Genomic DNA, 15363 nt, shown 5'->3' with positions numbered 1-15363 from the left:
TCCTTCGCCCCTGGTGACCTAGTGTGGCTGTCCTCTAAGAATGTTAACCTACGGGTACAGGCAGCCAAGTTCGCCCCTAGGTACCTGGGTCCGTTTAAAGTGTTGGAGCAGGTGAACCCGGTGGCATACCGACTCCAGCTTCCTCCACGCTGGGCTATAGCCAACACCTTTCACGTGTCCCTCCTGAAACCCGTACGACTTAATAAGTTCTCGGGGTCCCTGACGCCTCAAACTGACCCCCTGCCCGACGACGCTGAGGTGGCGAAGCTTGTGGAGACAAAAGTTATACGGGGCAGGAGGTACTACCTTGTGGAGTGGGTCGGCCGTGGTCCGGAGCATAGATCCTGGGAATTGGAGGATCATATCCACGCCCCGGGTTTGATAGCGGCCTTCGAGCATGGGCAGGGGGGGGGGCAATGTTACACCTCGTGGCTCTCCTGTGGCAAGGAATGAGACAGTCTCCTTGCCTGCCACGAGTGCTCCCGCTCAGCAGCGCCGAAGGTCTGCCAGACTGCGCAGAGTGCAGGAGAAACCTCCTCAGAGAGGCAGCACAAGGGTGACACCTAGTGGTACTCCTGTTGCAAGAAATGAGGCGGTCTCCCATTCCTTTCCTGCCACAGCTCCTCCTGCTCAGCAGCCTCGAAGGTCTGTGAGGTTGCGCAATGTGCAGAGGTTTGCTGCTCAGGGAAGCAGTGAGACTCCCGTTATCTCTACACATTGTGAGACCGAGGATCCCGCCTCTATTTCCCAGAGGCAGGAGGGTGAGCATGTGCTATGCTTGGTGGATCCTGATTCGCCCACTGACGTCACACGGCTTGATGACAAGGCTGGTGACGTGGTGAATCCTGACTGGCCAGGCTGGGATGTCGTGGACCCTGATTGGGTCAAGTCCGTCATCTCCGCCTCGCGCCCGCCCTTGGCTGGAGCTACACCTCCTTAAAAGCTCCTCCAGCCATCATGGCGGCGCGCGACCGTCCTTCTATGTTTGGATGTCTGGCAGCGTGCTGCCACGCCACTGCTCAGGCATTATCTTCCTCTGTGGGCTTGGCCCTTGCTGCTTAGGCAGCACCTGGTTTGCAGGCCGTGTCCCTGCCTTGCTGCTCCGGCAGTAGCTCCTTCTACAGGCCGTGTTCCTGTCCCAGGTGAGCTCCTCGAGTCTCCACTGGACTCACCTGGTTATTGAAAGCACACGTGCGTGGGCACCTCTGTGCTACCCTCGTGCCATATTCTCGTGACTTCCACTGGCACACGTGCGTGGGCACCTCTGTGCTTCCCCGTGCAACAGGTACACCGAGCCGTGTGATCCCTGCCATACAACCCACATGGGTTAGGGCAGACCGGTGTACATAGATCGTCTGTGACATTCCAGACGATCGCTAGCAGCAACCCGCTCACTCTTCACCCACCATAGCAGCGGTCCCTTACACCGCACAGTGGACCTTGACCGGCGAAAGCTGTCCATTCCCCATCTTGGCACGCTTCCCCGGGTCCCCCTCGTAACAGGCTCCCGCTGCATTTTTTGTATTGCTAGCTAAGGGTAATCCAAGCAGCTACTGGCTGCTAACCCCCACTGCTTGGTGTTACCTTCGCTGGCAATGGAAAATCCAGGGAAGCATTTTTTATTTTTTTTTGCCAAAAAACTCCAAAAAAAGGACGTGAGCTTCGCCATATTTTTGTATGCTAGCCAGGTATAGCAGGCAGGTGCTGGAAGAGTTGGATACAGCGCCAGAAGATGGCGCTTCTATGAAAGTGCCATTTTCTGAGGCGGCTGCAGACTGCAATTCGCAGCAGTGGGGCCCAGAAAGCTCAGGCCAACCTGTGCTGCGGATTCCAATCCCCAGCTGCCTAGTTGTACCTGGCTGGACACAAAAATGGGGCGAAGCCTACGTCATTTGTTTTCTAACTATTTCATGAAATTCATGAAATAATAAAAAAAGGGCTTCCCTTTATTTTTGGTTCCCAGCCGGGTACAAATAGGCAACTGGGGGTTGGGGGCAGCCGTACCTGCCTGCTGTACCTGGCTAGCATACAAAAATATGGCGAAGCCCACATAATTTTTTCAGGGGGGCAAAAAACTTCTGCATACAGTCCTGGATGGAGTATGCTGAGCCTTGTAGTTCTGCAGCTGCTGTCTGTCTGTATAGAGAAGAGCAGACAGCAGCTGCAGAACTACAAGGCTCAGCATACTCCATCCAGGACTGTATGCAGAAGTTTTTTGCCCACCAAAAAAATGACGTGGGCTTCGCCATATTTTTGTATGCTATCCAGGTACAGCAGGCAGCCACGGGCTGCCTCCAACCCCCAGTTGCCTATTTGTACCCGGCTGGGAACCAAAAATATAGGGAAGCCCGTTTTTTTAAATTATTTCACTTATTTCATGAAATAATTAAAAAAAAACCGACGTGAGCTTCGCTACATTTTTGTGTCCAGCCGGGTACAACTAGGCAGCTGGGGATTGGAATCTGCAGCACAGGTTAGCCCGAGGTTTCTGGGCGCCTCTGCTGCGAATTGCAGTCCGCAGCCGCCCCAGAAAATGGCGCTTTCATAGAAGCGCCATCATCTGGCGCTGTATCCAACTCTTCCAACAGCCCTGAAGCCGGGTGGCTTGTTGGGTAATCATGAGTTAATACTGGCTTTGTTTTACTAGCTAGTATTAAGCCAGAGATTCTTAATGTCAGGCACGTTTGACCCAGCCATTAAGAATCTCCAATAAAGGGTTAAAAAAAAGACACCACACAGAGAAAAAATACTTTAATAGAAATAAATACACAGACACATTAGAGACTCCATCTTTATTACCCCCTGTCAGCCCTCCACGATCCATGGTCTTCTGTCCTTCTCGTTTATCAAATGCAGCTCTGCTCCATCACTGCTGAATGGGGGAAGACGCTGCTTCCCGTGCAGAAATCACTCCGTGATGGCTGCACGGAAAGCAGCTTGCAGCCTTCACGGAGTGAGAGATCAGTGCTGTTGGCGGTGACAGACGCGTTACCATAGCAACAGGGCTCTGATCATGTGATTCCTGGAGCCGCGGTTAGCGGTGACGTCAACGCTAACTGCGTTGCTATGGCAACGGTGATCTCCGTTAATGACCGGCTGTGTCAGCCGGTCCCTAACGGAACGGGGAGTCGACCGTGTGCTACAGCATGTCGCCGGTACACGGCGATACACAAATGTGCACCGTGTACCGGAGAGATGCACTCGCAGGTCCTACATGACGCGTCATAGTCATGTGACCAGTCTGTAGCCAATGAGATAATAGCCACGTGACTGGTCACATGGCTATTTTGACGTCACGATAGGTCCTGCATCACTGCTGGCAGTGCCGGTCACCGGGAGGATTCAGCGATCATCGGATGGAATAGCGGCAGGAGACAGAGTGCAGGAGGGATCGCGGGGACCGGTAAGTGTTATGGCAATGTTTATTAACTGTATGTGTACATTTATAATGCATTTTTATGTGTTTGTGATTGCCTCCCATTATAGCCTATTGGTTCGAGTTCGGTTCGTCGAACGTTCGACGAACCGAACTCGAACGGGACCTCCGTTCGGCGAACCAACCTCGAGCCGAACTGCGACCAGTTCGCTCATCTCTACTCCTGGGTCTAGCATTAGCATAGCATCTGTCATAGCATTCTATTTCTTTCAAATGTCAAAGGATACTTCATGCTGATACTGATGCACCCTGAGCCTGCAGGACTGGTTGATTTTTTTTTGGTGTTTGATTGGGGCTGCTTATCAATCATCCAAACTATTCTGTGTTGTAGGCTTTCATCAATTTTTTTTCTGCCTTCTACATCAAGGGAGATTAGCTACACTGCCATGGGTTGATTATGTTATGCACTATAGACAAAGGAACTTCAATACTTAATGATATTTTTCAACAATTTTGGCTCTCAAGTCCTCAGACAGTTCTCTTCTTCTCTTTCTATTCTCAATGCTTAGTGGTACTTTGCACGCTGTGACATTGCTAGCCGATTATAGCGATGCTGAGCGTGATAGTACCCGCCCCCGTCGCACATGCGATATCTTGTGATAGCTGCCGTAGCGAACATTATCGCTACGGCAGCTTCACACGCACTTACCTGCACTGCGACGTTGCTGTGGCCGGCGACCCGCCTCGTTCCTAAGGGGGCGGGTCGTGCGGTGTCACAGCGACATCACACGGCAGGCAGCCAATAGAAGCGGAGGGGCGAAGATGAGTGGGACGTAAACATCCCGCCCACCTCCTTCCTCCCGCATAGCCGGTGGAGGCAGGTAAGGAGAAGTTCCTCGCTCCTGCGGCTTCATACACAGCGATGTGTGCTACTGCAGGAACGAGGAACAACATCGTACCTGTCGCTGCAGCGAAATTATGAAAATGACCAACACTGCACAGATCACCGATTTACGACGCTTGTGCGATCGTTTATCGGTGCAGCTAGGCTTTACATGTTGCGACGTCGTTACTGGCGCCGGATGTGCGTCACTTTCGATTTGACCCCGATGAGATCGCAGTAGCGATTAGAGTTGAGCGCGGTTCGTGGTTCGTGGTTCTCCAGTTCGCGGTTCGAGTTATTTTGGGGGGTGTTCTAGATCGAACTATAACTCGAGCTTTTTGCTAAAAGTTCGTTAGCTCGAGTTACGTTCGAGAACGGTTCTATCAGCCAAAAGCCAAGCTAATTACTAGCTGGCTTTTCGCTGTAATAGTGTAAGTCACTCTGTGATTCACACTCTTATGAAATTTCAGCATATAGTGTGCGCGGACTGCGCGTTCAGATCACTGCTGCTGGGGTAATGGTGATCGCCTTTTTTTTTTTTCTTTTCTTCCTTCCCTAAGCACACGTGTAGTGGGGCGGGCCAGCATGTCAGCCAATCCCAGACACACACACAGCTAAGTGGACTTTTTGCCAGAGAAGCAAGGGCATGTGTCATAGGCTGTCCATGTCACATGTTCTTGCATTATAAAAACGGACATTTTGTTCCAGCACGGCATTATCTGCCTTCTGCGTCTGGGTGTCAGTCACCGCTGACGCAGCTCCTGCCACCGATCCTGCTGTGTACGCTATACACACAGCGTTCTACAGATTAGGGATAGAAGTTTCTTTCAGCCCTTGTAAGGGCTAATTACAGCTGGCTCAGAGCCATAGGTGACGGTCAGGTCCATGGAAACAGTTTTTAACAGCTACAGATAAGAGCGTCTATGTAGCTAAGCTCAGGGACTTCCTTGCTGCATTTCACCATTAGGAGGGATAGAAAGTGAGGCTTCCTTTCCTCTACACTGACCCACAACCCGGCCACTGTACCCTCCTGCCCTTTTTAGCAAAGCCATTTTAATTGCAGAGTGCTGCCAGTTAGTGGCATCCTAAAAGTGGCTGTTGGACTTCATTAGTGTCCCACTGGTGCCAAGCTATTTCCAGCACCTCTGCATTGCACCCTCAAGCTCATTTTTACTAAGCCATTATAATAGCAAACACTGAGCAAACTTAGTGGCATCCTAAAAGTGGCTGGTGGACATCATTAGTGTCCCACTGGTGCCAAGCTATTTCCAGCACCTCTGCATTGCACCCTCAAGCTCATTTTTACTAAGCCTTTATAATTGCAAACTGTGCTGCCAGTTTAAGGGCCATAGTTGCATTGTCAGGGATAGTCTGTGTTGTTTCTTCTGCTGCCAATAAAGCTAGACCACCTCTGCAATCTACACCACCTCTCAATTTTTACTACCACATTTTAAGTGGACAGTCTTGTCGCAATCAAAATGAGTGGCAAAATGACAGATGCTGGTGGGAAGGGGAATAGGCGTGTTGGAAAGGGAAAAAAAGTTTCTGTCTGTGGGGAAGGTGGCAAAGCTCCATTAACATCTGCTGAAGATAGGCCATCTTCCAGCAAAAGTAAGATGTCTACTATTTTCCGTGGAGAATCAGATGTGCTCTCTTTTTTACGGAACAAAACAACTGGAACAAAGGTAGATGAAGCACATGCTTGAATGGATCTCAAGTGCTCCAACAAGTGCCCTTTTCTCCACCTCATCCAAAAAAAAACCAGTCCTCTGAGTTGTCATCCCAATCACATTTGCTTTCTCCCAGCTCTCAAGTCTCCACCCGCCCTGCACAGTATGGTGGAACAGAGATGGCTGAGTCTGCAGAGTTGTTCAGTCACACTATTGCCTGGGAATCAGAGGTGTGCTCCCAAGCTACAGTGAGTACAGACCAGGAAATGGTTGCAGTGATGCCCAGAACCTTTGTGACTCAGATTCAGGCCGTGATGACCAAGTTTCTGACCATAATGTTGACCCTTATTCACAAACTGTAACACCTGTTGGTAGAGACAATGAGGAACATACTGATGATGATGAGACACAGATACCAGATTGGGATGACAACTTAAATATTCGGTCAGGGCAGGTAGAGGCTCGGTCTAAGGGTGAGGGTAGTGCAAACACAACGCTTGATGAGGAATTTCTAGATCCCACCTACTGTCAACCCACAGTCAGGCACTCGAGGAGATCAACAGAGGCAGTGGAGGAGGATGCAACTGACGACAAAGTTACCTTTCGCCTTCCTGGACAGAGTCGGAGTACTGGTAGCACGTCTACAACTGCATCCTCAGCCACCACTCTGCCTCTGAGCACAAGTCGGGGTGTCTCTGCAGCTCGCATGGCCTTTAAGCCTTGCCTAGCCTGGTCCTTTTTTGACCTTGAAAAGGATCGCCCAAATCATGTGATCTGTAAAATTTGTCGGGAATCTGTAAATAGAGGAAAAAACCTCAGCAGTTTGACAACTTCTTCCATGAATCGTCACATGAATAAATATCATATGTCCCAGTGGGAAGCTCACCGTGCTGCAATGCGGCCTAGCGAAGCGGACCATCCACCGCCTGCCTCTTCCAGTGCATCCGTGCGCTCTTCATCTTCTAGGACTGTGGGGACAGCTGTCACACCTGGTTTTCCACGCACAACTTCCACCACTGTAACCGCAACAGGCAGTTTGTTTTGTAGGTCGTCAGTTGGTTTGGAAGGGGAAACAAGTGCGTGTGTACAGCTCTCTCAGACATCGATAGCACCAACGTTGGATGAAGGCAGCATCATGTCTACGCCTGCACTTTCCTCACAAACCTGCATTTTTCCAGGGACACCCTACTCACCACCGTCTACACACAGCAGCCAGATCTCTGTCCCTCAGATGTGGACAAATAAAAGGCCATTTCCTGCAACCCATGACAAAGCTAAGATGTTGACTTTATCCCTCTGTAAGCTCTTGGCTACCGAAATGCTGCCTGGTTGACACACAGGATTTTAGAGACCTTATGTCTGTTGCTGTGCCCCAATACCAGATGCCCAGTCACCACTACTTCTCTAAGAAAGGTGTGCCTGTGCTACACCAGCATGTCGCACACAACATCACCGCTTCCTTGAGAAACTCTGTGTGTGAACGGGTGCATTTCACCACCGATACTTGGACCAGTAAGCATGGACAGGGACGTTACATGTCGCTGACTGGGCACTGGGTAACTATGGTGATAGATGGTGAAGGGTCTGCTGCACAAGTCTTGCCGTCCCCACGACTTGTGTGTCAATCCTCTGTCTGTCCAAGTTCCTCCTCTGCTTCTGCCTCCTCAACCTCGTCTGGCTCCTCCACCTCCACCCCAAGCCTGCCTGCTCAGGCCACCAGCATTGTAACTGCGCAGAAAGAATCACGCACCCCTTATTACTATGCTGGCAGCAGAGCGCAGTGACATCAGGCGGTCTTTTTCTTGACATGTCTTGGAAATAGGAGTCACACAGCGGCTGAGTTGTGGGCAGCTCTGGAGACTGAGTTTGGTAAATGGTTGTCTCCACTCAACCTGCAGCCTGGTAAGGCTGTGTGTGACAATGCTGCAAACCTGGGTGCGGCCCTTCGCCTGGGCAAGGTGACACACGTGCCTTGTATGGCTCACGTGTTGAACCTTGTTGTCCAGCAATTTTTAACACACTATCCCGGCCTAGATGGCCTTCTGAACAGGGCACGAAAACTGTCTGCTCACTTCCGCCATTCAACCGCCGCAGCTGAGCGACTTGCATCGCTCCAGAAGTCTTTCGGCCTGCCGGTTCATCACCTGAAATTTGATGTGCCGACACGCTGGAATTCGACTCTCCACATGTTACAGCGACTGTGGCAGCACCGCCGAGCTCTGGTGCAATACGTCATGACGTATAGCCTGGGCCAAAGAGATGCAGAGGTGGGGCAGATCACCCTGATGGAGTGGTCTCAGATCAAGGACCTATGCACCCTTCTGCATAGTTTCGACATGGCGACGAATATGTTTAGCGCTGACAATGCCATTATCAGCATGACAATTCCAGTCATTTACATGCTGGAGCACACGCTAAACACTATTCGGAGTAAGGGGGTGGGACAACATGAAGGGTAGGAACTACAGGAGGATTCATATGCGCAAGGGACAACAACATCACCAAGGTCCAGACGTTCATCATCACCAAGGCAGCAGGCATGGGACCATGGGGGACAGGGATCATCAAGGGCGCATGGTAGCAGGCGAAATGTTGAGGAAGCTGCAGGAGAACATGAAGAAATGGAGGACGAACTGTCCATGGACACGGAAGACTCAGCGGATGAGGGAGACTTTGGTCAAATTTCTGTTGAAAGAGGTTGGGGGGAGATGTCAGAGGAAGAAAGAACGGTTAGCACCTCTATGCCACAAACACAGCGTGGACTTGGTCTGGATGGCTGCGCAAAACACATGAGCGCCTTCTTGCTGCACTACCTCCAACATGACTCTCGTATTGTCAAAATTAGAAGTGATGATGAGTACTGGCTTGCCACACTATTAGATCCCCGGTACAAGTCCAAATTTTGTGACATAATTCCAGCCATAGAAAGGGACGCACGTATTCAGGAGTATCAGCAAAAGCTGTTACTCGATCTTAGCTCGGCTTTTCCACCAAACAACCGTGGTGCACGGAGTGAATCTCCCAGTTGTAACTTCACAAACATGGGATGGTCTCGTCATCTTCAACAGTCTACCTGTACCAGTAGCACCGTATCTGGTGCTGGTAACAGCAATTTTATTGAATCTTTTTATAATTTTTTTAGACCATCCTTTGGAAGGCCACCAGAGACAACAAGTCTGACACATAGTCAACGGCTGGAAAGGATGATACAGGAGTATCTCCAAATGAACATCGATGCCATGACCTTGCAAATGGAGCCTTGCTCATTTTGGGCTTCAAATCTTGAAAAATGGCCAGAGCTCTCCACTTACGCCTTGGAGATCTTGTCGTGTCCAGCTGCCAGCATTGTCTCTGAATGTGTCTTCAGTGCTGCTGGGTGTGTGCTGACAGATAAGTGCACGCGTCTGTCCAGTGACATTGTGGACAGACTAACGTTCATCAAAATGAACAAGTCATGGATCCACAAGGAATTTACAACCCCAGTGTCATTCTGGGGAGAGTAAATGCTTGTGTATTTTGAATGTGCTTGATGCAAATCTACCTGTGAAGTATACAACTTGGGCGTAAGTGCTGCCACTGAAGGGGTGTCTGTGTGGCCCAATTTTTGGAAAAGAGGGAGACTCCGCTTGGAGTAACCCTTGCTTGCAGTGTTTCTCAAAATGATCCAAGATGAACAGATCTGGGATCAGCAAAGAGTTTGCTACCTACCCCGGTGCCATCCTGGGGACAGTTAAGGATGGCGTATTTTTGAATGTGCTTGATACAAATCTACCTGTGAAGTGTAAAACTGGGGCACAAGTGCTGCCACTGAAGGGGTGTCTGTGTGGCCCAATTTTTGGAAAAGAGGGAGACTCCGCTTGGATTAACCCTTGCTTTCAGTGTTTCTCAAAATGATCCAAGGTGAACAGATCTGGGATCAGCAAAGGCTTTGCTACCTACCCCGGTGCCATCCTGGGGACGGTTAAGGATGGCATATTTTTGAATGTGCTTGATGCAAATCTACCTGTGAAGTGTACAACTGGGGCACAAGTGCTGCCACTGAAGGGGTGTCTGTGTGGCCCAATTTTTGGAAAAGAGTAAGACTCTGCTTGGAGTCACCTTGCGGTGTTTTACATCATTTTAGAAGGGCATGCCATGCCTATATCGGTGTCTCGTCCTCTTTTTCCTCGTAACGCTGTTTTGTTTTCGCATGAGAATTTGTTCTTGTCACTTTCCCATGTGTTTGTGTTGTGAGTTGTTTGTTACCTTTTGGACACCTTTGAGGGTGTTTTCTAGATGTTTTTATGTGTTTGTGATTGCCTCCCATTGTTTTCTATGGGTTCGAGTGGTTTGCCGAACCGGTTCGCCGAACCGAACTGGAACTAGACCTCCGTTCGACGAACCAAGCTCAAGCCGAACCGCGACCGGTTCGCTCATCTCTAGTAGCGATGTCGCAACGTGCAAAGTACCCCTAAGTGTGGCACACACAGACACCCAATGCACAGATTGGGTCAACTTCACCCCTTTTTGTCTGGTTTCAGGTGGGATTTTCATATTTCCCACACCTGTTACTTGCCACAGATGAGTTTGAACTACCATCATATGCTTAAAGCAAAGTTATTTACCCGCAAGTTTGGAAAGTTGCCAATAATTTTGCCTAGACCTTTTTTTGAGGGTTTTGTGTCAAATTATGTCTAATTTGCCTTTTTTCAGTTTTTTTCCCAATACAAACAAAAGAAATAAACATGTTTATGACAAAAATATGTGTAATTGTGATAATTTTTGGTTAGAAATGCATGAACTAGACGGGAGAAATGAGCAATATGGAAAGTCAATGATTGACCTGCTCGGGTCTCCACCCACACACAGCCAGCCATAAACAGAGCTTTTCTGGCTGGAGGGAGGTGTTTTTGTTGCTTTTTTTGTCACACTACATCCGAGAACGTTGTTGTATCACCCAGGGAGAGCCATTCAGAGACTGCAAATGGCTCTTCTTGCGGTGCCTGCACACATCATGCAGTGAAGTAATCCTGTGGGGTTGTGGTCATTGTTTCATTGACGAAATATCAGGGCACCAGCACTACTCGCCTGAGCTCCTTGAGTACCTGAGCACCCCAATGCTCAATCGAGTAAAGAGCAGTGTCGAACATGCTCGTTCATCCCTAGTGCCAATACTTACTGCCATGACTGTAAATAGCTTATCTTCATTGCTTTGTACACTGGTGTTTATTGGCTTCCTATGGTGTTGCCTTTAGTATGCGTTAACAAATATTCTGTTTGTAGAAAACTTTTAGAATATATTCTACAGTTCACAACATTAAAACTGTAACACCAAGAAAGAAAAGACATGGAATTATGTAAATCAAAGGATACATAGACATGTTAATGATGGCACTTACACACTTTACAATCCTAGCAATTAAGTTTCTCTGAGGCTTGACACACACGTCCTTGAAAACCACGTGCGTGTAATACGGGTTATTTTTCGGGTCCGTTTTCCGTTTTTTAGGTCTGTTTTTATGCTATGTGTGGCCTGCGTGTGTATCCCGTATGCTAGCCGTATGTGCGTGTGAAATGTCCGTGTGTGCGTGTGAAACTTAACTGACATGTCCACAAAAATGGTGTGTCTCAAACACACAAAAGGGAGTACGATTTCCATAAAATATAATAATCTTTATTTAGAAAAATAGAATAAAAAACACGAAAATATACAATACAGTATTACATCAATTGTGAGGATGTAGGAGGACCTCTACCAAACATCACCCTCCACAATAGTATGTGTGAGTGCTCAATAGAAGCATATATGAATAATGCCTGTAGCATCCATGCAGACAGGAAAAATCAGCATATCCTAGGATTGAACAGTCAACAAATCCTGAAAGACTGCTGCATAAGAGCAAAACAGCTCCAAAACTGGCCAAGGGTAAGAGCTTATATCATGATCAGGAAAAAACAGCAGGTGAAATAGTTAAATGCAACTTACCCATAGAAGGACAGAGAGCAAAGAGGCACACACAGTGGGGGGAAGAGGAACCGCAGCCAATGAGAAGACACCGCCGCTCCTGACATCTCCATGCAGCAACTGAAGAGAGTCAAGCAATCAGCGATAACGTCAGTCTGGTAACTCGCTGTCACTGCTGGATCATACAACTGTGACAGCAACTCACCTGTGACTTCATCGCTGTCACTCGGGTGACTTGCTGTCACAGTTGTATGATCCAGCGGTGGCCGCGAGTAACCTCAGTGACATCATCGCTGATCGCGCGACTCTCTTCCGTTGCTGCATGGAGCTGTCTGGAGCGGCGTTGTCTTCTGCAGCTCCTGTCACCTCCATGTAGCAGAGCTGGAAGCGACGCTGGAACTCCATGGATTACGCCGGACATGGAGGGCTTTTTCGGGCTGAATAAAGTGGTGAATGAGGGTATTTGTTAGTGGTTTTTATTGCAAATAAAGGATTTTTTTCATGTGTGTGTGTTTATTTACTACAGGTAAAATATATCTTTGTACCGTGTTAGCCAGTAGAGATAAAAAATTGGTTAAAAGAACTGAAGTCCTCAGTGGTTGATACCTTTCTTTTAATGGCTAACTGAAAAGATGGTAATAATAGCAAGCTTTCGAGACTACTCAGGTCTCTTCATCAGGCATGGTATAACACAAAATCTGAACTTAAGAAACTTCTGTTTATTTACTGTAACTTACAGATTAATAATGGAAGGTATCTCGGGGAGACGCCTGACATGCTTAATCTAGGACTTATTGTCAGCTATGGGCTGCCATTAACTCCTTAATACCCCGATTGCCAATGCACCAGGGCAAATCGGGAAGAGCCGGGTACAGTCCCAGAACTGTCGCAGCAAATGGATGCGGCAATTCTGGGCGGCTGCTGGCTGATATTGTTAGGCTGGGGGGCTCCCCATAACGTGGGGCTCCCCATCCTGAGAATACCAGCCTGCAGCCGTATGGCTTTATCTGGCTGGTATTAAAATTGAAGGGGACCGCACGCCGTTTTTTTAAATTATTTATTTATTTATTTCTCTGCTCCATAGTGACATGCCCACCGGCAGCTGTGATTGGTTGCAGTTAGACAGCTGTCACTCAGCGTGTGGGCGTGTTTCACTGCAACCAATCATATTTGCCGGTGGGCGGGGAAAGCAGGGAATATGAGATTGTTTAATTAGCGGCTGGCTTTTTCAAAATAGTAAAAGCCGCCGGAGCTTTTAAAACAGCAGTGCAGCGCCGCGCCGGAGATCGGGGAACGGTAAGTATGAGAGAGGGGGGAAACTGACCGACAGACAGCGAGAGGGACAGATAAGACAGAGAGACCGACCGACAGACATAGAGAGAGACCGACCGACGGACTGAGGGAGAGCACGACACAGAAAAAAAAAAAAAACAACATCACATGAAAAAAGCACAAAACGTACACGGAGCATACAGTGATGCGTCCGTGTCACTTAGGCGTGCGCACAGACCCATTGACTTTCATTGGGTCCGTGTGTGCGTGTTCATGTTCAGTGATGAAAACGGACATGCTTCCGTGCAAAACGGAGACACAAACGTAGCACGCACACGGACACACGGACCTTAATGAAAAACGCACATGTGTCCTCAAACATTAAATAACATTGGTGCACGTTTTCCCGTGTCTCCGGTATACACAGAAACGGACCAAACACGCACGTATTTAACGGATTTGTGTTGGAGGCCTGAGGAATGTTCTACCATGCTGAATGTACTTGGGACATTTTAGAAAAATGGTTGTACCACTGGTTTCAGCACCAAGTCTGTGTTCCCTAAACATGCTACTATGCCCTGCAGCATCTCCAAACTTATCTCCCATTGATCATATTTGGGATATCTTTAGTCGACAGTTGCAAAGAGAACTGACAGTAGTACAACTTAATTATTTGGTTTCTCAAGTGTATTCAATGTGGGTGAACATCATTCTCATTGATATCATGCCAAGACGTGTGTATATTTTTGCACATGGCTCTCATACTCACTACTGAATTAATCGAGATGTTTTGAAAATGTTGTTTCCATTTTTTCATAATTTGCATACTATCAACATCTATTGATACTGTGAATTCCACCACTTTTCCTTCATGATGTTGAAGTTTCACTGTTGTAGAGTGTATTTTAAGCAATCAAAATAAAATGTTCTCTGTTTATTGTCTGCTTTCTTTTTCAGGTGTTCATCCTTTCACGAGTTACACAGAGCAACAGTGATGATGACAATGTGATAGATTGCATGCCAAAAATCAGTTCAGAGCCATTATCCAGCAACATATATTCAACATCAGAGAGAATTCTTCTTACTTGGCTCAATGTCCATTATGAAAAAATGAGAAAAGTGGCATGGAGAAATTGTAAAAAAGGTACGAACATGGAAGTGTAACCATTCTTTTGCAGTGTTTGCATACAGTGTGTCCACCCATATCCTGTCCATTGCCATTAACTTGAGAACGATGGCAGCTGTAGGCATAGAAGCAGGGGCGTAACTACCGTGGTCGCAGCGGTCGCCATTGTGACCGGGCCCGGGAGGTTAGGCGCCCGGCGGCCGCCAGGCAGATCAGCAGCCAGCTTCTGTCAGTGAGAGAGGAGCTGCGCTGATCTGTCACAGACCACGCGGCCGCTATATGACCTGGTGCCGCCGCCGACAACGGGCCCCCCTGCCTGGTGTCAGCGGCGACACCGGGGCCCACTGCCTGGTGTCAGCGGCTGCGACGGCTCCCCCGTCACCGTGCACAGTAATGATGAAGCATAGCGCGGCCGGTGCCACACCATGCATCATCATTCTCCCCCTTTGCCTACACGGTAACGTCACTCCCGTGCGACTGCTATGCTGAGTGCCCAGAGCGCAGGACGGGAGGACGCCGACCGGAGCACCGGGAGAACGAGGAGAGAGGTGAGGACAGCAGCGGTGGCAGGGAGAGAGAGGGTGAGTACTTGTTTTTTTTAATATAAATTAGTTAGCACACGGTGGCCAGAGGCTAGGGAAGGCTGCCTTATACATGGAGGCCTGGAGAGGCTGTATTATACATGGAGGCCTGGAGAGGCTGCATTATACATGGAGGTTTGGGGAGGCTGCATTATTATACATGGAGGCCTGGAGAGGCTGCATTATACATGGAGGCCTGGAGAGGCTGCATTATACATGGAGGCCTCGAGAGGCTGCATTATACATGGAGGTCTGGGGAGGCTGCATTATTATACATGGAGGCCTGGAGAGGCTGCATTATACATGGAGGTCTGGGAGGCTGCATTATTATACATGGAGGCCTGGAGAGGCTGCATTAAACATGAAGGCCTGGAGAGGCTGCATTATACATGGAGGTCTAGGGAGGCTGCATTATTATACATAGAGGCCTGGAGAGGCTGCATTATACATGGAGGCCTGGAGAGGCTGCATTATACATGGAGGCCTGGGGAGGCTGCATTATACATGGAGG

At 48.7% G+C, this 15363-nt stretch overlaps 1 protein-coding gene across 1 annotated transcript in view; it reads left to right on the top strand.

Moving 5' to 3' along the window:
- CFAP47 (cilia and flagella associated protein 47) overlaps positions 1-15363 on the top strand; it is a 1094449-nt gene that overhangs the window by 307218 nt on the left and 771868 nt on the right. Inside the window, 1 exon segment of the mRNA XM_075333814.1 lies at positions 14103-14289. Coding sequence (XP_075189929.1) covers positions 14103-14289 — 187 coding nt within the window.

The sequence above is a fragment of the Anomaloglossus baeobatrachus genome, chromosome 2 (genome assembly GCF_048569485.1).
Source record: "Anomaloglossus baeobatrachus isolate aAnoBae1 chromosome 2, aAnoBae1.hap1, whole genome shotgun sequence".
In the NCBI taxonomy this organism is placed as follows: Eukaryota; Metazoa; Chordata; class Amphibia; order Anura; family Aromobatidae; genus Anomaloglossus; species Anomaloglossus baeobatrachus.
This window is presented reverse-complemented; position numbering and strand designations above follow the sequence as displayed.